General features: G+C 62.2%; 1 protein-coding gene across 2 annotated transcripts in view; it reads left to right on the forward strand.

Moving 5' to 3' along the window:
* The window catches only part of LOC117649684 (metabotropic glutamate receptor 2-like), a 61386-nt gene that overhangs the window by 16285 nt on the left and 22913 nt on the right, over positions 1–22188 (forward strand). The window contains exons 1-2 of one of the 2 annotated variants that reach the window (XM_034392647.1): positions 11814–11936; positions 19461–19603. In XM_034392647.1, the coding sequence (XP_034248538.1) occupies positions 11887–11936; positions 19461–19603 (193 nt within the window). In that variant the 5' untranslated portion in view covers positions 11814–11886. Of the gene's footprint in view, positions 1–11813; positions 11937–19460; positions 19604–22188 lie in introns of those variants that run through there. The other variant, XM_034392646.1, reaches the window with a different exon arrangement.

The raw sequence follows: 22188 nt of genomic DNA on the forward strand, positions 1-22188 counted from the left end.
CAGCAGCAGCTGCTGCATCCTACTGCAATGCTCCCGGGTGTCCGCGCCGCGCGCGCCTGCGAGCCGCGAGATAGGCAGGGCCGCGCCCTCGCGCCGCTACGTGGTGGCCTACATACTGCATCCGGGCGCCCTGCTGCAGTTGCAGCTTCTGCAGTTGCTGCTTCTGCAGCTGCTGCTGCTGTAGTTGCTTCAGTTGCTTCTGTTGCTGTTGCTGCTTACGACGGCCCCGGCACGGTGCGGCGGTGTGAAAACTTTTCGACGCAACAACTGCGCTGCCGCTGCCAGCAACGCAAGGCGGCTACGCGGCGTGGATGCAGACGAGATGGTACAGCGCGAAGCGGCGCGAAGCTGCGCGAAGCTGCGCGAAGCGGAACACAGATCGAGCTATTGAAGAGGCGCGGCGCCGCGTTAACTTTTCGAGTAATCGAAGTGCACTCGTCCGCCCCGACTAATCCAGCCAGTGATTGTGCGGCGCGCCGCGGCACGCCACGGCAAAAGTAATCACTGTGAACGGGGCGCGGGGATCAGCTTACCAAACTCGCTGGAAATAAGGAAACAGGCCCTGGACGCTATCAGCGACGAGTCGCGGCACAGTGTGGTGGCACCCGCCGCCGACCGATCGCTCTGTCTCTCTCGCACCCGTACGGGGCGCCGCTCGAGTGCGACAGAGACAGAGCGGCGAAACTAGCCTTCGGGATGAGCCTGGTGCCGCGCTGCCGCGCTGATCGCGGCGTGGAAGTTCCTGCGCCGCGCCGCCGCGGCGGCCGGAGTTTGTCCACGAGGCTTTGAGAGGGCCGCGGCGCGCTCACTCCGCGGCCCGCGTTCCGAACGGAGCCTCGGGCCGTCTCGCTCGCACTCACGCGGCGCCCCGGACGGGTGCGAGAGAGACAGAGAGTCCGGCGTCGGCTCGCCGCCCGGCTGTCGTAATCCGTCCGTCCCGCCGGGCCGCCGGGCCGCCACAGGCTATTCATTTTCCTCTCTGCCTTCGCTTCTCCGCCGCGGGGAGTCCTGCCCGAGTCCCGCCGGAGTGCCGCGTGGAGCGCGTGCGTCGTAAATGAATCGGGAAGCCTCCGCGCGCGCCTTTGTCCCGTCCTCGTCGGGCGCCCGCCGACGCGCACCTCGCGAGGCCTCGGACCGCCAGCCGCGCCAGTGTCGTCTGCGCACAGTGGGCCAGAAGACCGGTGGAGGGAGGCGGCCAAAACTCTAGACGCGTTTTTAGCTCCAGAGTCGCTACCTCGAATCGAACGTGTGACCCCACCAATGGATTCCTCGTTCCAAGAGCAATCCATTGATGGGGTCACACGTTCAGTTCGAGTCCCATTTAGCGACTCTGGAGCTCAAAACGCGTCTAGAGTTTTGGCCGCCTCCACCGGTCTTATGGCCCACTGTGCTGCGTCGCCCTGCCTCTCTCGCGCCCCCGAGTGCGCGTGAGTGAGACAGAGACGGAGCGACGTTCGGGAGCAGGCCGCAGGCAGGCCGCAGGCAGGCCGCGCTCGCGGTGAAAAAGGAGGCAGCATTGTGTGACTTGCCATCCGCAACCCCCTGGTTGAAAGGTGGGGCCGGACGGACGGCGACGGCGGCGGTCTCCTCGACGCCACACACCTCTGGCCCCGTCTCTCACCCCGCCAGTCCGTCCCTTTCTTCGCCATTCTCGGCGTTCCGGCACTTCTTTATCTCGCCGAGTGTTTCGCCCTTCGCCCCCACCCTCCCCGAGTCCTTGGCGTCCGTCCATTCATCCGCAGCGGCCCGCCGATGCCGACTTTAATTAGGAGCCCTCCCCCTCCCCCCTGCCTCTGGACATCGCCACGCCGTCCTTTCTCTCCTCCCCACATCTCGGTGGTAATACTTCGACTCGTTTCGCATTCGGGAGGCGTCACTCGGATCGCTGCTTCCTCTTCAAGGAGGCCTTGTTCGTGAGGCTGCCTGCCACCACCTAGACCCCTTCCCTCTCTCTCTCTCTCTCTCTCTCTCCCTCTCCCTCTGTCCGTAACCTTGTTCGAGAGGCTTTTTGTGCGCCGCATTTTCTTGTGCTCTTCAACCTGCGTGCGTCGTGCAATAACAGCCCCCCCCCCCCCCCCCCCCCGGGGTGCTGCCTCGTCCACCGGGTTGCCTGCCTAACCAGGGCAACCAGGGCCGGCCGGTCCCGCTCACTGCTCATTACGGCCCCTCTCCTCTGTCTCTTTCTCTTTTCTCACTCGCTCTCTCTCTCTCTTTCTCCGGAAACCCGATCGTAGAGGGCCGGGCGCGCACTGTGCTCTCGTGTCGAGGGCGTTCTATTTTTGCACGCGAACTGTGCGCCGCTGCGCCCACCGCGGCGGAAACGGCGTCGCGATGAGACCCCCCCCTCCCTCCCCCTCCCCCTCCCTCCCCTCCCCTCCCCCCTCCCCTCCCCCTCCCCTCCCCCGGCGACACGTCATGCGACAAAGAGCGAAGCGCCATAACGCGGAATGGCTATGACTCGCCCGAGTCCTCTTAAGCTTGGCCGTAATTCCGGCACCTCAGGAGCCGCGCTGCGGAGTGCGGACCCCTCGGCCTCCCCCCTCCCTGCTGTCCCTGCCACTTGAGCCGAGCAGTTATATGGCGCTGACGACTCGCACGGCTGGGAACACGGAAGGGCACATTCGCTGGGCGGGGCGATTCGCTATTCAAATGAACGCCAATCCTCGGGGCGCCTCGGCTGCACTGCCGCTTTGGTTTGCCCCCCCCCCCCCCCCCGCGGCGTCGGCCGCTTTTCGACACCGTGTTTGATTTACTGGCGACGACCGGGGCCTCGAGGCGGTCCAGCAGACTGATTCCTAGGAGTCGCTTTCGTCGCTCCGTCTCTCTCTCGCACTCATGGGGCCGTTGGCGGTCCGCCCCGATGCCCGGCACACCTGCCTTGTCAGAAGTTACTCCGCCGCAACTTTTTCCCCGCCCTGCGCCTCGGCTCTACCTCCCTCCCTCCCTCCCTCCGTCCCTCCCGGGGGAAACTCGACGCGGCCGCCCGGGCCAGGCCAGGGCCAGGCCGCCGCCCCGCGTCTGTCGTCGCCACATTTCTTACACGGTTGCCGCCGCGGAGCCTGGAACCGCGTCTTGCGTGTCCCAGTCTCGCTAGCGCCCCACAGTGGGCTAGAACACCGGTAGAGGAGGTCGGACTCGAGCTCCAGAGTCGCTAAACAGGACTCGAACCGAACGTCACCCCACCAATGGATTGCTCTCCGAACGAGGAATCCATTGGTGGGGTCACGCGTTTGGCTCAAGTCCTGTTTAGCGACTCTGGAGCTCAAAACGTGCCTCAGAGTTTCGGCCGCCGGCGCCGGTCTTCTGGCCCGCTGTGCGCCCATGTCTGGCTGGAGCGGCGCTGGAGCTGCTCGCTGGGGAAGACAGTGCCGCGCCGTAACTTGCCGTGGACGCAATTAGTAGTTTACCGCACCGGGCTTACAGTGCACCGAGCGTAGCGAGCGACCGCCAAGGCCAAGCGCGGCGGATCGAACCCACCCGCCGCCGCCGGCGGTTGCTGTGTTTTCAGCATTTTTCGTCGTTATTTTTGAGTTTTTTAACATTACTTTTCCCGCTTTGCAGCCGTACTCAATCCGTGCTGCACTCTGGCCCCCGCCTTCCGGGCAAGCGGTGTGGCGCGGCGCGGCCTAGACGAATTCTCTCACGGAATGCCGTTATTTTATTATTTCCTCGTCGGCTGCCCCGACTGCCTGCTCCGTCTGCCCCGCCCCGCCCCGCCCCGCCCCGCCCGGCTCGCTCAGTGAAAAGTAATGGCCCGTTTGTCCCGCGGAGTGCTGGCTGGCGTGGGCCTCTGGGCGGCCGGCCGGTCGGTCGGCACGATCGCCGACTTACTACGACTTGCACGCAAATTTTATTATCTGCGAGGGAGCGATTTATCCCTTTCCGGCGCCGTCGTCGCCGCCAATTCCTTTGAGCGGACTGATTCCGAGAGTCGTTTTCGTCGCTCTTTCTCTCGCTCGCACTCGTGGGACGTCCCGTATACGTGCGAGAGAGACAGAGCGACGAAAACGACTCTGCTGCCTGCCCGCGTCGGCGTCGACCCGCGTTGCGTTCACAGCAACGCAGCATCTCTCCACCAAGAGCAGCGCAAGCAGCGCGAGCAGCAAACACAACGTGGCATTTCGCAGCAGCGTTTGTTTCCGCGTGGATGCTTCTGAAAGGACCTCCGCTGAGCCGCCCTGGCCTAGCCACCCCGATGGTGCCCGTCACACACACACACACGCACACACAGACCCGCGCGTGATGACTTTGTTCGAGGACTTGGTTTGACTGCACTGCAACGCTGCGCAGGACGTGGTTCGCCGTGCAACGGAGAAGACCGCGCCGGCCAGCGGGATGGCTGCTCGAGTATTGCGCGGCGGACCGGGCCTCGCCGGGGGCTTCGCACAGTGGGACAGTAGACCGATGGAGGCGGCCTAAATTAATTCTAGACGCGTTTTGAGCTCCAGAGTCGCTAAACATAGGACTCGAGCCGAACGTGTGACCCCCACCAACGGGTTCCTCGTTCGGAGAGCAATCCATTGGTGGGGTCACACGTTCGGTTCGAGTCCTGTTTAGCGACTCTAGCGCTCAAAACGCGTCTAGAGTTTTGGCCGCCTCCTCCTCCGGTCTTCTGGCCCAACGTGCCTCCACCGGAAGTCCCCGCAGCTTGACACAATCGGCATGCCCGCCACGGCGACTCGCCCCCCGCGGCGCCCCTTCCTACCCGCTTGTTCAAGCCTCGCCGCTTTGACGCGTGCTGGCTGGCTTGTTTGCCGCGATCAAAGCCAGTTTACTCTTTCTCGCCTGTTTTGTTCGGAATTTGCTTATTCTTCCTTCTTTTCAATTTATTTCTCTTTTTTTGCTTTTTTCCGCTCCTGTTACGAGGAAAGAAGCGAGTCCGGCTGGGCTTGCTTCTGCCGGCCCGGCCGTAATTTCGGTGCAATAGTCCAGGTCGGTTCCACCACGAGAATGCAGCAGCTTTGTTCTCGCAGGACGGTCAGTGCAGGTGGACTTTGCCCCGGCAGTATTATTTCCCAGAGCGCTTTTTTTTTTCTACTTCTCTCTTTTTTGGCTACGTTTAAGCGCTATCTGCGAGAGCCCTGCGGTTGGCGTGTGTGTTTGTGTGCGTGTGTGTGTGTGTGTGTGTGTGTGTGTGTGTGTCCGCTGCGCAGCGACCGGTGGCACAACAAAACGCCATGCGATGGCCCGATTGGGGCCGAGCGCTGGTCGCGCGGGGCGCTTCTGGCTGGTCGCAGGGCGCAGGGCGCAGGGCAGGCCAAAGGATCACAGTGTGGGCACAGGGCGGCCTTACTTCATCCCTGCTCCTATGAAACAAACACGACCTTCCAATTGCACACACACACACACACACACACGCCGTCGCAGCGCATTATGCAAAGGAGATAACATATTGAACGCGCGCGCCTGGTCACACACACACACACACACACTCAGATAGAATTACTCCACAACCACCATAAACTCTGGTGCAAAATTCAATATGTCGCCCCGTGCCCTTGGGCGCTAAGCAAGAGAGGCTCCTCTGAGGCATGCAGAGAATCGGGCTAAGTAACTTCATCGAGCCAAGCCACCCCTCCCCCCCGCGCACACCTGCACACACACACATACACATGAACAACTCAGCTACCTTCACACACACACACACACACACAGACACACTCGAGGTCCTTTCCAATACGGTGCCTCATCCCTTTTCCCGAGGGCCCGCTCCCGAGACTCTGCTGGCAGTTCCCGCGGCACGTGACGCTTGGGAATTAATTTCTACCCCTCTCTCTCTCTCTCTCTCGCACTCGCCTTGCCGCCAAATCCCTTGCTAATTTACTATCTCACTTGACGCCCCGCTTTATGTATCCCACCTTTCGTAATTACCTTGCGCTGCACCGCGAGGCGGGCAAGGCACGGGGCTTCCGTCCCGAACACCGCCCCGCCACGCCCCGCCCTGCCACGCCCCGCCACGCCGTGCCACGCCCCACCCCGCCCCGCCCCGCCACGCCCCGCCACGCCCCGCCACGCCCCACCACGCCCCTGCCGACCTCCCCGACGGCACGGGTGCGGCAGGTGCCCTGTACTAACGCGCTAAACCCGGCGGCGGCGGCCGGGTCAGGTTCGGGGCCTTTCTCCCCGCCTTGCCCGCCTTGCGACCCTAATGCCGGAGCGCTGCAGCCGGCCTGTAGACTCATTATTCCGAGAGTCGTTTCCGTCGCTCTGTCTCTCTCGCACCTGCACGGAACGCCCCACGAGTGCGAGAGAGGCAGAGCGGCGACTCTCGGAATCAGACTACTGGCTGGCTGGTCTGGCCGGTCGCAGCATAGCAGGTTGCCTCTGAAGAGTCTCTCTCTCTCGCTCAAGGGTGTCGCGCTCGAGGGGATGCGAGAGAGACAGGGCGCCGAGGCCGGTTCGCAGGCTGCAGCGGCAGGGTCCGTCCTGGCCCGGGGGTACCCGAGGGCCGTCCCGCTGGATTAGTGAAACGCCCACCAATTGGCCGAGCCACGTGCCTCGCGCTGTCTCTCTCGCACCGCCACGCGAGGGCGAGAGACACGCCGCCTCCCCTTGTTCGCGCTCCGAAGTCCGATTAGAAACGAATGTTGCTGGCGCGAAGCGGGGCGAAGCGCGAACCGACCGCAAGCGCGCCGGCCTACACTGTGCAGATTAGCCAAACGTCCATGGGCACGTGCACATTATGTCGACCTGGACGGTCTGGACGCCCCGCGGCGAGGGGAGCGGGCGGAGCGGGCGGAGCGGGGCCGCCGGTGCAAGTTCTCATTAGTGATTCTCTGGCCCGGACTGCCGGCACGGCCATGGCCGGCACGGCCAGCGCAACCCCGGCGCCCGTTTCCTGCACAATGTGTGTGTGTTGCAAACCAGCAGCACGGGGCCAACAGGAAAAACAGCGAGGACAAATGCACCGACGCAAAGCTGGCTCCGCTGCACGTGGTGAACTCAAATCCCAAGTAGGCGGGGTTTGCCTGCAGTTTTCTCCAAGAAAAGTGGCTGCTGTTGTACTACTCGGTCAAGAGCGACTCGCCGCCATTTAACTGAAAGCGTTATTGGACGTTGGCCGATGCTGCGTGGTCCTCGACGAACCCCCGCGACGAGCGCGCTGCAGGGAGACGGGAAGGGGTGGCTTTGTTGGCGCCGTTATGCATTCCCTGTGTGCCTGTCTTGGCACCGCGCAGCACCACCCTGCGAAACTCATGACATCTCTGTCTGCCTGAATTCCACCTTTTCACACACACACACACACACACATACTCAGGCACTCCCTTTTCCCCTCACCACACAAACACACACATTGGTCCGCATTTACTCACACGGACGAAGTAGCACACATGATGCTCCGTGCACGCTCACGTGCAATCTCTCTCTCTCTCTCTCTCTCTCTCTCTCTCTCTCTCTCTCTCTCTCTCTCTCTCTCTCTCTCTCTCTCTCTCTCTCTCTCTCTCTCTCTCTCTCTCTCTCTCTCTCCCCCTCCATGCCCCTGTCCCATCTCTGTCTCATCAACATATTATTCCCCTCATTCTTCCCCGCGTCTTATTCCCGTTTTGAGGGAAGTCGGCTCGGATCCGCCGCCACCGCCGCCACGGCCGCCGCTCCTCCTCCTCCTCCTCCTCCGGTTACTCACCGGAATGGGGAAAGGTTTGGCTCGGAAAAGTGATTGTGCACGAAACACGTAACGCAGCCGAATTTTTCTCCCGACTTCATTTCTCCGGCGCGCAGTCCCCTCGTATCGACATGCCCGTATTGCTTCCGCCTTCCTCATCTGTCTGTCTCCCTGTCCGTCTGTCTGTCTGCCTGTCTGTCTGCCCGCTTTCATCCGTCTGGCCGAGGATGCTGAACTCGGGCGGCGTCGGCCGTGGTTTGTGCATCAGAGGATCGCTCCAGGAGCGAGATGAACGTCGAGGGTGCGGCACGGAAGGTGGTGGTGGCGGTGGAGGCGGCGGCGGAGTCCCAGGCACTGTTCCTCGACGCGCGGCGCGTCGTTCGGGCGAATAAGATTTGCAGAAAAAGTTGTTTTTTATGCAAATTGGAACCATTTTCTCATCACCATGTAAATTCACGTGGGCTGAGAAGGGCTGGAGGAGGATGGTATTAGGAGGGCGGTACGCTGCGCGGCGCTGCGCGGTGCAGGTGGGGTTGGCTCCGAGGCCCCGACGACGTGAGCCACAAGTGGGTGTCACTCCACGCAGAAACGTGCCGAGCGGCAAACCGCCCGCCCGCCCCGCCCGGCCCCGCCCCGCCAACGCCGATGCTTTATTTTTATTCCAATTTCTTGTTGTTGTTGTTGGCGGTGCTGATGCTGGCGGCGGTGTTGGTTTTCCATACGACAGCAGAGCCCCATTGAAACTGTCCGCCGCCGTCGTCGTCGTCGTCGTCGTGGTGTTCCGCCCCGTCCGCGCAGCCGGGGGCACGACGGGCCACGCCGGGCACGCCCCTCGTTATTCAAACGCGGAGCGGAGAACTTCGCTCGTTGAACGGCACGGCACAGCGCCCACGCACGATGCCGTGTCACACTTTTCATAAACACACACAGAATGCGAAGAAGAGACTGAGACACGCTGAGGCGTCGTGGACTGTTTAATATGTTTTGTTGAATATTGCTGGAGTAAATTAGTTCACCGTGAGCAGTGTCGTCATTTTAAACACGCTTAAAAAATGAAAACGTTGGCAGAGCGACAGAATCACCGTGACAGCCCCACTGTGCGCCGCGCCCCAGTGTCTCGTCAGGGCGCTGCTAAAGCAGACTTTTGGCGCGCTTCGTCCCTCGCACCCTTCTTTTGTGTCCGCTGCAGCGCAGTCTCGTTTTCCCCCTCGCGCCGTAACTCGTTCCGGCTTCCAGTCCAGACCAGTCCGTCTCTCTCGCGCTCGCAGAGCGCATCGTCGCTGTGCGAGAGAGACAGAGAGAGAGACGGAGCGCCGTGATTGGCGCCGCGCTGCAGACCGTGAGGTATATTATCAGGCTCCCCTCTCATCAGGTGGGTCCCGGCAGCCCTGCAGCCAGCCCTCCAGCTCTACCTGGAGGCCCTCCACAGGTCCACGGCGGCCTGCCTGCCTGCCTGCCTGCCTGCCTGCCTGCCTGCCTGCCTGCCCGGCCCTCCGAGGCAGGCCCGGAATCCCAGAACGGGATCCCTAGGCTTATCGCATTATGATGGCAGCGCCGCAATCATCGGCGGGATTGTGGACGTGGGCATGAGGGTCCCTCCCCCTCCCCCTCTCTTATCTCAGCCCGCCCCGTCCCCCTCTTGAATCAGGGGGCCGTCCCGGAGCGCGGTCTGCAGCAGGTGTCCGGGCGCCACGTTGTCGCCGCACTGCAGTCGTTTTCGTCGCAGTCTCTCTCGCACCCATACGGGACGCCCCATGAGTGCGAGGGAGACAGCGACGAGAACGACTCTCAGTCTGCTGCACGGCCACGACCGCCACCACCACCACCGACGACGACGGCACGGCGGCATTGTGTTCGGAGGCCGCCTCAGCTGGCTGGGGCCTCTCCTCGGCCTCCTTGGCGGCGGCCCGGAGGACTCGGCCAGGACGGCGCGCGCAAGCTGCGAGCAAGCCCAATCTCCCTCGAATCAACACAACCCATTCCCACCTTCTGGAGCCGTAACTCTCCGGCAATCCCCAGGGCTGCGGAGCGTGGCGGAGCGTGGCCGTGCGGAGTGGTGCGGGACGCCGTGCGCGCTATTTCCACAAAATCCCCTTCCCCGGCCTCCACCCCGCCCCGCCCCGCAAGCCGCACTCTCGCTGGTCTCGGTCCCAATCACCTAAACCCGGGCCCATTAACGCCTTGCTTTCCGAACCAAGTCACACGCACTCACACACTCTCGCTCGCACTCGCGCACGCACTTATACACGCGCGCAGCTGTCCTCGCCCCGACACGAACCTGGCTCTTCTAATCACGCCGCTGCCAAATTAATATTTAATGCTCCCCCGCTCGCGCGGCGTGCGCGGCGTATCCGATGGCGGCGTGGCCGGGCGTGGCCGGGCGTGGCAACTACCGCGTCGTACACTGTATTTTGACACGATAGCGACGCGGCGCGCGGGGCGGCGTCAGACTACTTGGGGCGTGCGGTGGGCGGCGCGGTTGCCGCCAACTTTGCTCAAACTAGAAACTGTTCGCACATGACGCGGCTGGATTCCCCGACGCCACGCCGCGCCACGCCGCGCCACGCCGCGGGCCGCTTGGTGGCGATCGAGGCGTCTGTCTCTCTCGCACTCGTTGGCGTTGGCGGCAGTCCGTCGGGGGCGACGACGACAGAGCCGCGATAACGCGCATACGTCGGTGACGCCGACAGGTGGCGGCCAGCCGGGTTTCCGCTTTCCGCATAGCGAGCGCGAACCTCGAACCGCGAACCTCGCCAGCAAACTCAAAGCGCCGCCGCCGTCGTCCCTTTTTTTCCTCACCCGTAAAAGTTTAGAACAAAACGGTACTTTTCGTCGAAGGACATAACTTTGGAAGGGTGATAAAGTCGTGAGCGACCCCCGCCGCATGACGGCGGTATCACCCGACAGTAAAAAAAGAGAGACCGACAGAAAATGCATTCAGTTTTTTTTTTCATATTTTGTGTGTGGTTGTTTCCAAAATGGACGCCGTGGAGCAACAGGGCTTGCGCGCTGACAAGAGTAAAGCGGGTAGCGGAGGGCGGGGGCGGGGCGGGTAGCGGTGCTCGCCAGTGTAGCCGCAGTGAACCGCAGTGTAGAGTTTCAGCGGGATCGTCAAGTTCGTTCACTGCTCACCTAATCAGAGACCCTGCCAGGGCCTTCCAGGGTAGCAGCTGTGCCCCACTCACTTTGGCCGCGGCCCGTCTCGACCAAAACAGGAGAAAAACAAAAAAAACATGGGAGTTTTCCGGGACAGTGTCGTGGCAGCGATTTCCCCGAGCAGAGGGGTCCGTACGCCCTGGAAACCTGTCAGAATAAAAGAGAATCCTACTTTTGGAAAAGTGACGAAATATTTTAAGTAGTGCGATTGGACGAAGTGTTGTTTTTTTTTTTCCTGTGACTTCGGTTGACTCTATGGAAAAATATTGAGATATCTGAAAGAAAACCCGTGAGTCAGTCGGTTTGTTGAGGAGACAGGCGGCGCGGGCAGAGAGCGCCTGCAGACTCCAGGGTAGGCCAGCCCGCCCGGCAGGCGCGTCGTCGCCGTGCCTACCCTGGACTCCGCAGGCGCTATGCCGCCGTCGCCGCCAGGAGGCATTTTTATTTCTTTTAAACTGTTCCCCGCAAGATGTTTGATTAAGTGCCGTGTTTGTGGCTGCAGTCGGGACTTGAAACTAGGAACGGACTTCGCCTTGACAGGGGGGCCGAGGGGGCCCCACTCTAAAGACAAACTTGAAGCAGTTCCGCATCAAAAACTCCGTCAGCACGAGACAGCACCACGCTCGGGCTTGGGCTTTCCCCAGGCGCCGCTGCGTGTCTCCTGGAGGGCCACGGCAAAAGGGGGGGGGGACGCTTTTAGAAAGTGAGTACAGACCATAACGTGATTACTACATGATGTAATGTGCGCGTGTGTAGTAATGCGTGCGTCACAACCTTGATGACCGGCGACACAGTAACCGTGCATTTTTAGCGCCCATAAAAAGACCCAAGTCCCGAAGGCCCGTCACGAGGTCTTCATGGCACCCTGTCGTCATGGCGTCATGTCTATGGCCTGATGGCGTCGCAGGCGGCAAAGTCTGCAGACTATGGCCGCATAAGCCGACTCGCCAAACAGCAAACACACACTTGGCACTGTGGCGCGCTGCAGCGAGTGTCTAGCATCTCTCTCTCTCTCTCTCTCTCTCTCTCTCTCTCTCTCTCTCTCTCTCTCTCTCTCTCTCTCTCTCTCTCTCTCTCTATCTCTCTCTCTCGACCGCCCTCCCCATTTCTCAGCAAGAGTCGCCATTATGTTGAAACTTGACGGAATTCGCGGATTCTTCTTCGAGCGGCGGTTCAAGTAAGTTGTAACAGACACGGCCGCCGCGGCGCTTTGTTTGTTGCCGGCTAGTTTTGTTCGAGGCCTTGCGGTGTTGCCGCGCTCAAAGAGTGGAACTGTCAATGAAAGAGAGAGGGGGTGGGGGAGGCGGCCGCTACTGAGCCCCATTTACAGCTATATGCAGCAACATATACACGCCTATTGGGCCCAATTCTGATTTGTGGGGACCGCTGACGCGCCTGGGCCGCCTATCGCTGCAGGCTCATTCCGAAAAGCGCTTTTCTCTGGCGCCAGCAGGCCGATTCCGAGAGTCGTGTTCGTCGCTCTTTCTCTCTCGCACCCTTAAGGACGCCCCATGAGTGCGAGAGAGACAGAGCGACGGAAGCGACTCTCGGTCTGCAGCCCGCACGCTCGCACGCGCTGGGCTCCCTCCAGCCAATCATTTCATTTCCTTTAACGACTCGCAATCAAACACAGGCAGCTTCCGTTTATCGGCCGCGACCAATTAGGACTAATGCAGCGCGAGGGAGTGCGCGCGCGCGCGCGCGTGTGTGTGTGTGTTGGTGTGTGTGTGTGTGTGTGTGTGTGTGTGTGTGTGTGTGTTCGCGTGGGCGCTCCCGTGAGTGTTTGTGCTTGTGTGTGTGAAAACGGGGGATGGGGCTGGCCGCTGTTCGCCCACCGACATTGCCCCGCCACGAGTGAAACTTGGCGCCCTGTCCGTCGGCCTGCTCGCCCTGCTCGCCCGCTGCGTGTACTTGAACTACTTGACGTGGTGGCCGCCGGACCGGCCCTTGAGGCCACAGTCTTACGCGCCGCCCCGCCACGGCCCCGGGGAGGCCCCACAGGGTTTCGCTGGGCTCCACGGGGTGTCCCGCCTCGCCCGCCTCGCCTCGCCTCGCCTCGGCAGGCGGAGGCATTGGCTCGGCGTGGCGGCCAGGGCGGCCAGGGGCCAGGGCGGCCAGGGGCCAGGTCAGCCTTAGGCCTCGGCGAGTCCAACAGGCCCCGCCTCGCCAAGTCCAGGGAGTTGCGCAAGGTCAAAGAGGAGACTCCGTGGCGTCCCGGCCGGCCGGCCCACGCCTGCCTGCCGACATGGGGTGCCCGCCGAGCGGCCGGCCGGCCGGCCGGGCCCTCGGGGCGAGTGCGATAGCCATCTTTATGCCACCGGACTGCGAGAGGCTGCCAGAGACCGGCCCACTGGTCCACCTTGACTGATGCCGACAGTCGTTTTCGTCGCTCTGTCGCTCTCGCACTCGTGGGGCGTCCCGTACAGGTGCGAGAGAGACAGAACGACGACTCTCGGAATCAGTCTGCAGGGATGCTACGATTCCCCTTGCAGCCAGCGAGACACGCACTGCTGTTAGTGTTACTATTATCCTTTCCCGATACGCCCCGCTGGGCCGCGGTGCCGTGCCCGCCCCGTGTCCTCCCCGTGTCCGGGCCGTTCTAGACACCTGCCTGGCGCCGCGGTCCGCTGGTCGGTGCGCTGCGGTCACATTCCCGCCAGGCCCGCCAGGCCCACCAGGCTGGCTGTGCGCCGCGTCGCCGCGTCGCCGCGTTGCTGCGGTGCACCCCGGGGGGCGGCCCCGCTCGGCTCGGCCCTGCTCGCACGGTGGCAGCGGTGAGCCGCGGCTCGGTGTGCTTGCAGTGTGCATGCACGTCAAGGACAACGCCCCTCCGACATGCAACGCGTGGCGGGCCGTGGCACCACTCGGCAATATGTCGCGCTGCTTGACTCACACCGAGAGTCGTTACCATCGCTCTGTCTCTCTCGCACCTGACCGGAACGCCCCACGAGTGCGAGGGAGACGAAAACGACTCTCGGAATCAGTCCGCTGCTTGACGCGCGGCTCGCTTATTTCGGTCTCGCCGTTTCTCCGTTACGTGGTTCGTGGACAGCGTCGCGACGAGGTGCAGCGCGCCGAGCCTAGGGTGGCCACCCGGCTACGCGCCCACGCGGCTAGGGCAGGCGCTGCACTGCTAGTGCACTGCTAGTGCTGCGACGTGGCTGGCATTTCTCGGGAGGCCCGCCTTAACTCCCCCGCGGCCAGGTCACGGCAGATGACGCCGCGTCGCCGGCATGCTTTGGTTATTGGACCAAGTTTGGGGCGATCGGCGGAGGGGGGGGGGCTTGGTTAGCGGTGTTGTGCTTTGCAGCACAAACTGTGGCATTGGGACCACCGCTTGCTGCGGTGGGGTCACTTAACAGAGGCCGGTACACCAAGATAAAAAGTCGTCCCCGCTTTTCTGATTGGGTGCATCCAGCGACACGAAGAAAAGGGGACGGGCTTCGCTCAAATCAAAAGGCATGAGGGAAGCCCGATGATGGAGGGAGTCCGCGGCCACGCATCTCTGAAGCCAGCACTCTGCTCGGTGCGGGTCGAGCCTCTAACCGTCGGGGCTCAAGCGGGGCGGGGCGCGCCCTGTGTATGCCTGCATGCCTTGGCGCCCCTCGGCGAGACGGGTCGAGGCAGGTCGAGGAGCCCTTCGTGGAGGCCCTCGTTGCGTAAGTAGGCCGAGAGGCCCTGCAGAGTCGTTTGGGTCGCTCTGTCTCTCTCGCACTCATGGCGCGTCCCGTGTTGGTGCGAGTGAGGCACAGCGACGAAGGCGGCTATCGGAATCAGTCCGCCGCGCGCTGCGTCACGTGGACCCGGCGGCGGTCTATTTGGAGGCAGTAAATCGGGACGCGTCGCGCCGCCGCAGGCCGTCCCAGACTGTCCTGCTGTACACTGACTCGGAGAGACGCTTTCGTCGCGCTGTCTCTCTCGCACGCACGCGGAGCGCCCCATGAGTGCGAGAGAGACAGAGCGACGAAAGCGAATCATAGTCTGCTGTCCGAGACCGTCCGCCATCACCGCTGACGGCGGGGAGATGATATCCGAGGCCGCGTTGGAGGTCGGTTCTGGAACAGCGCTTTCGTCGCTCCGTCTCACTCGCACCCCGGCGGGCCGCCCCTGCAGTGCGAGAGAGACGGACGCCCGATCGCCTTCACTTTCATTGGCAGCAGACTGAATTGGGTTGCGGGAGCGCACTGCCCGCGGCGTGGGCCGGCCCGGCCGCCTTGCTTGCCCCCATGAGCCAGCCCAGCGTCTTCGTCGTTGTGTCTCCCTCGCACTCATGGGGCGTCCCGTATGGGTGCGAGAGAGACAGCGCGACGACTCTCGGAGCAGGCCGTGGCGCAGGCCGTGGCGCAGGCCGTGGCGCAGGCCGTGGCGCAGGGTGAGGGGCGAGAGGCCGCGCCAGGCCTACACCCACGCGGCCACGCGGCCACGCGGCGCGCCGCCAAGCCTAGGCGAGCCTGTTGGGTAACCCTGGAGGTCGCCGCCCCGCAGCCCGGGCCGGGGCCCGCCGCCCGGGGCCACAACACGGTGTGCCTGCAGATGACGACTCGGGGACTTGGGGGCCACACGTTCCTCCCAGCGGAGGCCCTGGTCCTGGTCCAGCGGGCTGATTCCGAGAGTCGTTTTCGTCGCTGTGTCTCTCTCGCGTCCACAGGGACGCCCTACGAGTGCGAGAGAGACAGAGCGACGAAAACGACTCTCGGAATCAGTCTGCTGGTATCCTGGCGTGGCCCCATGCAGCGTCACGGCAGCGTGGGGTCAGCACCGGAGGACTCAGGACGACGAGCTCCCTGGGGCCAGCACAGCCGGGGTGGGCCAGGGCCATGGCCAGGGCTTGGGGTGGAGCAAGGACTCGGCTCCGTGCCAAGACCCACAGGGCTGCAGCCCCCTCTCCGGCCACATGAATGAATGAATGAATGAATGAATGAATGAATGGATGAATGAATGAATGAATGAATGAATGAATGAATGAATGAATGAATGAATGAATGAATGAATGAATGAATGAATGAATGAATGAATGGATGGATGGATGGATGGATGGGTGAATGAGCGGCCGGACGAATGAAAAGGCGCGTGCATGAATGCATTCCAAGGAGAAATAGATGGCGGAATGATAGGATTCGGAGTGAATGGCGGTTTAGGAACCGACGAACGAATGGATGAATGATTCTTGTGATGAAAACAGAACACTGTGTATTTTCGGGGATTCTTTTCTTCTCTGCCAAGACGCAATATCGGCGCGTGATTGTGTGACCCACAGTGTGGGCGCGAGCGTGTGCCGCGCTTCGAGCGCTTCCACGGTCTCTTGGTCTGGCGGCATGGCCGGGCTGGGCCGGGCTCGGTGGCACCCACTCTACGTACAGTAGAGCTGTCCACTGGACGATCGGAATTCGTCTGCTCCAGTCTGCCCAGCTCTGTGGCAGCGGAAGCAAGTGGCGAAGCTCGAACGCAATTCGCGGCGTGGAGTGCGGTCTTCTTACATCGGTGACCGACAAGCTGGCCGGCCGGACGAGCAGGCAGACAGACCGGTCCCTTATTTCGGGCTCCACGGCGAACAAGAACGAGCCCCACTGTGGCACACTGTGGACGCCTTCTTGAGACACCTTGCAGCGCTGTTTAACATTCCAGACACATTAGCTTTACGTGGTTGGCTTCCCTCCCGGGACGGCGACGCGGCGACGCGCACCGAGCCTGAGGCTCGAGAGGCACGACCGCCAGCACGGCCAGCACGCCATGCCGTGACGGCCTGCGCCCAGACACACTACTTAGCGTGAGGAGCGGCTAAGAGGCACAAAAAAACGGCCAGAAAGGAGGGAAAATCAGTGCACGTCGTCTAATTTGTTTACCCATCAGTTCGTTTTTTTTCGGCTGCCTCGGCTCCCCTCCCCTCGGCGGCGCTGCTCCTGATGATGATGGATAAGATGCACGCCGCACTTCGCGTCCCGACGACAGCGCACCGTCTTTGTTTTTGTTCCCCTTCAAGGTGGTGTCATTTTTTCCCCTGGTGCTTTTTGTTGTTGTTTTTAGTTGTTTTTTTTTTTTCATTTTATGCGGCGCACTTAGAGCCCCACTGGTTTTAAAACCGCTCCTCTCGGCTGGCCTGCCGGCTGAGCCCGTGCCGTCCCGGAGACCGTCCCGGAGACCGTCCCGGAGGCCGTGCCGCGTCCACGACCTCGGATAACCCCTCCGCGCGTAACCGCGCGGCCAGAGCCAGCCAAGCCAGAGGCCGTGTCCAGGAGGCCCTGAGGGCCCCGGCCCGGCCCCCGCCTGGCCCCGTCGCCAAGTGCCGCGCCGCGTGCGGCCCAGTACGGCCCAGTCCGGCCCCGCGGGTCCAGAGCTGTAAATGCTCTCTCTCTCTCTCTCTCTCTCTCTCTCTCTCTCTCTCTCTCTCTCTCTCTCTCTCTTCTCTCTCTTTCCTCTACCCCTCCCTCTCCCCAGCACTCATGCGATGCGCGAGTCGAGGTGTCGACGCCCTTGCGCGACTGTATTATTTTAAATGTGTGTGTGTTTGCTGTTTTTAGAAGGACCGCGCTGGGTGTGTGTGTGTGTGTGTGTGTGTGTGTGTGATGAGTGGCCCGTTCTTGTCATTCTTTCTTATACGCCGGGGCCGTAAAAACGCACGACTCACTCCTTTTTCTCGCTGGCCGCGCGCAAGGGGGAAAGCCGAAACAGCGGCGCGCGCCACGCGAAATGAACCCGCGGCCGACTCGGGAATGTGAAAAAGAAAATCTGTTGTGCGCGCACCGCGCACTCGTGCCCCGACCACTGTGGCGTGTGTGTGTGTGTGTGTGTGTGTGTGTGTGTGTGCGTGTGTGTGTGCGTGTTTCGGTGGGCGTAAGACTCATTTCGTAACAAATGGTGGGTACGGTACGCGCCGCGACTCCTTGAGAGAGATGGATGAGGTTGGGCAACCAACTCCTGGGAGACTCGCCGCACGGAGGAGGGAGAGGGGGGAGGCGTCGTGCCCCGGGGGGGGGGGGGGGGGGGGGGGTTGATCCCGTCATGTCAGTATCAAACACCAAGCATTAGGGTCGCCGGGCGAACGCAAGCCCCGCAAGTAATCGATGTCCTTGCCGAGGTTGCCGATGACTTTCTTGCCGCGCAAGCCGCTTTCCACGTCTTTTTTCTTCTTCGCCTGTGACGACGCCACACTGTGAGAGTATCACATTTCATCGGGCATTGTAATGTCGCATTTTCATTTTCGGTATTTTCCTCGCCGGATATTCCGAGGCCCTGACTGCGCCTCGCCAAAGGCCTTGGCGACGCCGAGATGAATAACGATTTTCCCCCCATCGCGCATCAATCTCCCAACAGACAGTCAGTCAGTCACACTGTTGCAAATGCACATGAAAGCGAGCGGGGCGGCAAGGCGGCTCGCCGAGCCCGGAGGGGACGCGACGGCCTTCTGGACGGCCTTCTGGACGGCCTTCTGGACGGCCTTCTGGACGGCCTTCTGGACGGCCTTCTCGACGGCCTTCTCGACGGCCTTCTCGACGGCCTCGAGCGCCTTGAAGGCCTCCGATAGAGCAGCGCGGCCCAGCGGCAACCCTTTAGAGACGCCTCAATAAATCCCTCTCTCTCTTCTTCTGCATTCTGGGGCCGCCTCTGCAGACTGATTGCGAGAGTCGTTTTCGTCGCTCTGTCTCTCCCGCACCCATGGGATATCCCTTACATGTACGAGAGAGACAGAGCGACGAAAACGACTCTCGGAGTCAGTCTGCTGGGCTGTAGGGAGGACGCATAGGCGCGGCCACGGCCACGGCGCGGCTTGGCGGGACACCGAGAGATGATGAGAATTAATTGTGGACATCTGTCTGGCCTATAATGTGGGCCCCGGCCCCGGCCGTGTCTGGCTGCGCACGCTGCGCTGCAGCTGGGCCTAACGCCTCACGGCCCCACGGGCCTGGCGGGGCGTTTGGGGAGGGGGAGGGGGAGGATGCGAGAAAAGGTGAGGGCGGCGGAAGGAGCGTCAGGGTGGACTGCGCGATGCTCTCTGTCTGTCTCTCTCACGCACCCACTCACACGTGGGCCTAACCCCCGGACTCGCCCCCAGCGTGCTTCTTTACAACGCGCCACGCCGCCGCCCCGCGCGACATCCCGACAGAGGACAGGCCGGGGCGGGCCCAGAGTGCACGCACAAATAATGTATCCAGCCTGCCCGGCCTGCCGACACGAGTTTACGAGTTGTCGGTCCGGCTCAAGCCGTCACGCGCGCAACACGGGCCCAAACACGGCCTCTCTCTCTCTCTCTCTCTCTCTCTCTCTCTCTCTCTCTCTCTCTCTCTCTCTCTCTCTCTCTCTCTCTCTCGCTCGCTCTCTCTCTCTCGCTCTCTCTCTCTCGCTCTCTCTCTCTCTCTCTCTCGCTCACTTCGCACTCTGGGTCTGCCAAAAGGATGGAAGCATACACACAGCTGCAGCCGACAAGGCTGACAGGATTGGCGCTGGGCTGCATCTGTTGACACACTTACACAGGCGCGCCGCCCACGGCACACTCGCACACATTCACAGAGAGAGAGAGAGAGAGGGGAGAAAGACGCACGCAGACACGCCGAGCCGCGACTGTCCTTTGACTTTGGGGTGGGGCCCGTCCGCCGGGACCCGTCCTCCCTCCCTTCCCTCTTCTTTCCCGACACGGCAGCCAGGTGCCAGGGGCAGGGCAGGGCGGCCGGCGGGACCAAGTTTTGAGCAGTTGTGCTTGTTGCAGGCTCCATCAGCAACATCGACGACGCCGAGGTGCAGTGCAACCAGAGCGCGGCCCGCAAGGTCATCTCGGGCGTGGTGGGCGCCGCCTCCAGCGTCACCTCCATCCAGGTGGCCAACCTGCTGCGGCTGTTCCGCATCCCCCAGGTCAGTCCCACGGACCGGCGCCGACGGCCCAAACTCCAGACGCGTTTTGAGCTCCAGAGTCGCTAAGCAGGACTCGAACCGAGCGTGTGGCCCCACCAATGGACTCCTCGTTCGGAGAGCAATCCATTGGTGGGGTCACACGTTCGGTTCGAGTCCTGTCTAGCGACTCTGGAGCTCGAAACGCGTCCTATTCAACGATGGTGCTCGGGCAACCAGCTACCTGCCCTCCAGGGGCGGCCTGGGCGTCAGCAGGGCTGTGTCCGCGCAAGGGGAAGGGGCTCGCTGACGCAGGCTCTGCCTCTAATTTCCACTGCCGTTTCGGGACAGACCTGCACGGTCTGACAAGTGGGTCAGTGGGTTGCTCTGCTGGCGCCTTGCGCGGCATGCGCGCCTTGCGGTGTTCGTAACGTTGTCGGCGCTTTCGGCCCAAAGTTACACCGCCGCGCCGCGAGGCCGAGCCGCGCGATAATACGCCTTCGCGCAATTAAGCCGACATGCACACACAGTCACTCACCCACACACACACACACACACACACACACACACACACACACACTCACACGCGCGCGCGCGCGCCCACACACACGGACGTGGCCCCCGTGCATGTGCGGCGAGCATTTGTCTCAAGTTCGCATCGAAAAAAGTGACACGGGAAAGGAGAACGTACGACGCGACTCTCCTTCCCCGGCGCACGCAGCTCGCGTTTCTGCCAGGATTGAATGGGTCGGCTGAGGTGGCACGTGCACAGAGAGGGGGGGGGGAGTGAGAGGGAGACAGACAGACAGAGACAGAGAGCGCGGCGCGTGGGTGCCCACGCCGTTTGGGCTGCGCGTGGCTTCGCCCGGCCCCGCGGCTTGCTGCCATTTCATTACGTGCATTCCCGACTCGATCGAATAAACCCTCTCCGGCTTCCGGCTCGCTCTGCAAAGGGACCTGCACGGCCTGCAGGGCCTGCAATAGGGGCGGCTACCGGTCCGGCTCGCGTACGGTTAGCCCCGGCTCGCTGTCCGGTTCACACACCCGGCTCGCTGTCCGGTTCACACACCCGGGCCGCCTCCAGCTCGCGGTTTTCGGTTCGCCGCCTCCCGGTTCGGTGGTCCATGCCATGGCCCACCCCCTTCCCCCGGCTCGGCTTACCGTTCGTTCGGCTCTCGCCATAATTAAAAGTTGGGGCTGATGAGGCGATAATGAGTCCGTTCTTCCGTGCTTCCTTCCTCCTCGGACAATGCGGCGTGATTGCGCAAGGTGGGCCGGCACAGCCTTTGAGCAGCCCTTCGATAGTATCGCCCATAATGCCGCCCAACGCAGCGAGCGCGGCCGCAGTGGGCCAGAGGACCGGTGGGGGCGGCCGAAACTCCAGACGCGTTTTGAGCTGCAGAGTCGCTAAATGGTACTCGAACCGAACGTGTGACCCCACCAATGGATTGCTCTCCGGACGAGGAATCCATTGGTGGGGTCACACGTTCGCTTCGAGTCCTGTTTAGCGGCTCTGGATCTAACGCGTCTGGAATTTTGGCCGCCTCCAACGGTTTTCTGGCCCACTATGCAACGCCTGGGCAACGCCTGCCGAACACTTCCTGTAGTCTGATTCCGAGAGTGACTGTCGTCGCCCTGTGTCTCTCGCTGTACGGGACGCCCCATGAGAGCGAGAGAGACAGAGCGACAAAAACGACTCTCGGAGTCATTCTGCTACCGCCTAGCCCTCCTGCGGGGCTGTGCTGCTCAATTGAATTCTGACACAGACTCTGAGGGGTGTTCGTTTCCTGCGGCCCGGAGCGCGGGGCGTGGATTGCGGCGGGCAAAAGGCACCAGGAAACGCTGGTGCCCCTTTTCCTCCAACTCGACGCTCTGGAGGCCATTTTATTTTTTGCCGCGATTAGAATCCGCGCCTCATGATTCATATGATCCATGCCCGGGGACGCACTGGGCGGCACTGGGCGATTGGAACGGGGGGACTCGGACCGCCGCACAGTGGGCCAGAAGACCAGCGCCGGCGGCAAAACTCTCGACGCGTCTTGAGCTCTAGAGTCGCCAAACGGAACTCGAATCGAGCGTGTGACCCCACCAATGGATTCCTCGTTCGGAGAGCAATCCATTGGCGGGGTCACACGCTCGGTTCGAGTCCCGTTTAGCTACTCTAGAGCTCAAAACGCGTCCGGGGTTTTCACCGCCGCCACCGGTCTTCTGGCCCACTGTGCGCCGCGGAGGCGCTCGAGAGGCCGCGCTGTAAATCTCTGTTATCCGCCGGTCCTCCGGCAGGCCGACTGGGACAAGATGGCGGCAGTAATTAAATATTGGGCTAAATATTCTAGCCGGGCCGCGCTGCTCTTTAATGCTGTAACGTTTTAATTAAAATGAGTGTATCTCGGAGGCGCGGCAATGAAGTATGCGCCTCTAATTGGGAGCACTTAGGGCGACAACGTCTCAGGGCGGGGCGGGGCGGGACAGGGCCTTAAGAGTTGACTCGGTGGTAGTGATTCAGATTTGAACGGTGCCGCGCCCCGCCGCGCCCCGCCGCGCCTCGGACAAGCAATTCATCAGGAGAAAGTAATTCGGCTGGAAGGCTGGCTGGCACTGGCTGGCGC

Source organism: Thrips palmi, unplaced genomic scaffold, assembly GCF_012932325.1.
Source record: "Thrips palmi isolate BJ-2018 unplaced genomic scaffold, TpBJ-2018v1 HiC_scaffold_4, whole genome shotgun sequence".
NCBI lineage: Eukaryota > Metazoa > Arthropoda > Insecta > Thysanoptera > Thripidae > Thrips > Thrips palmi.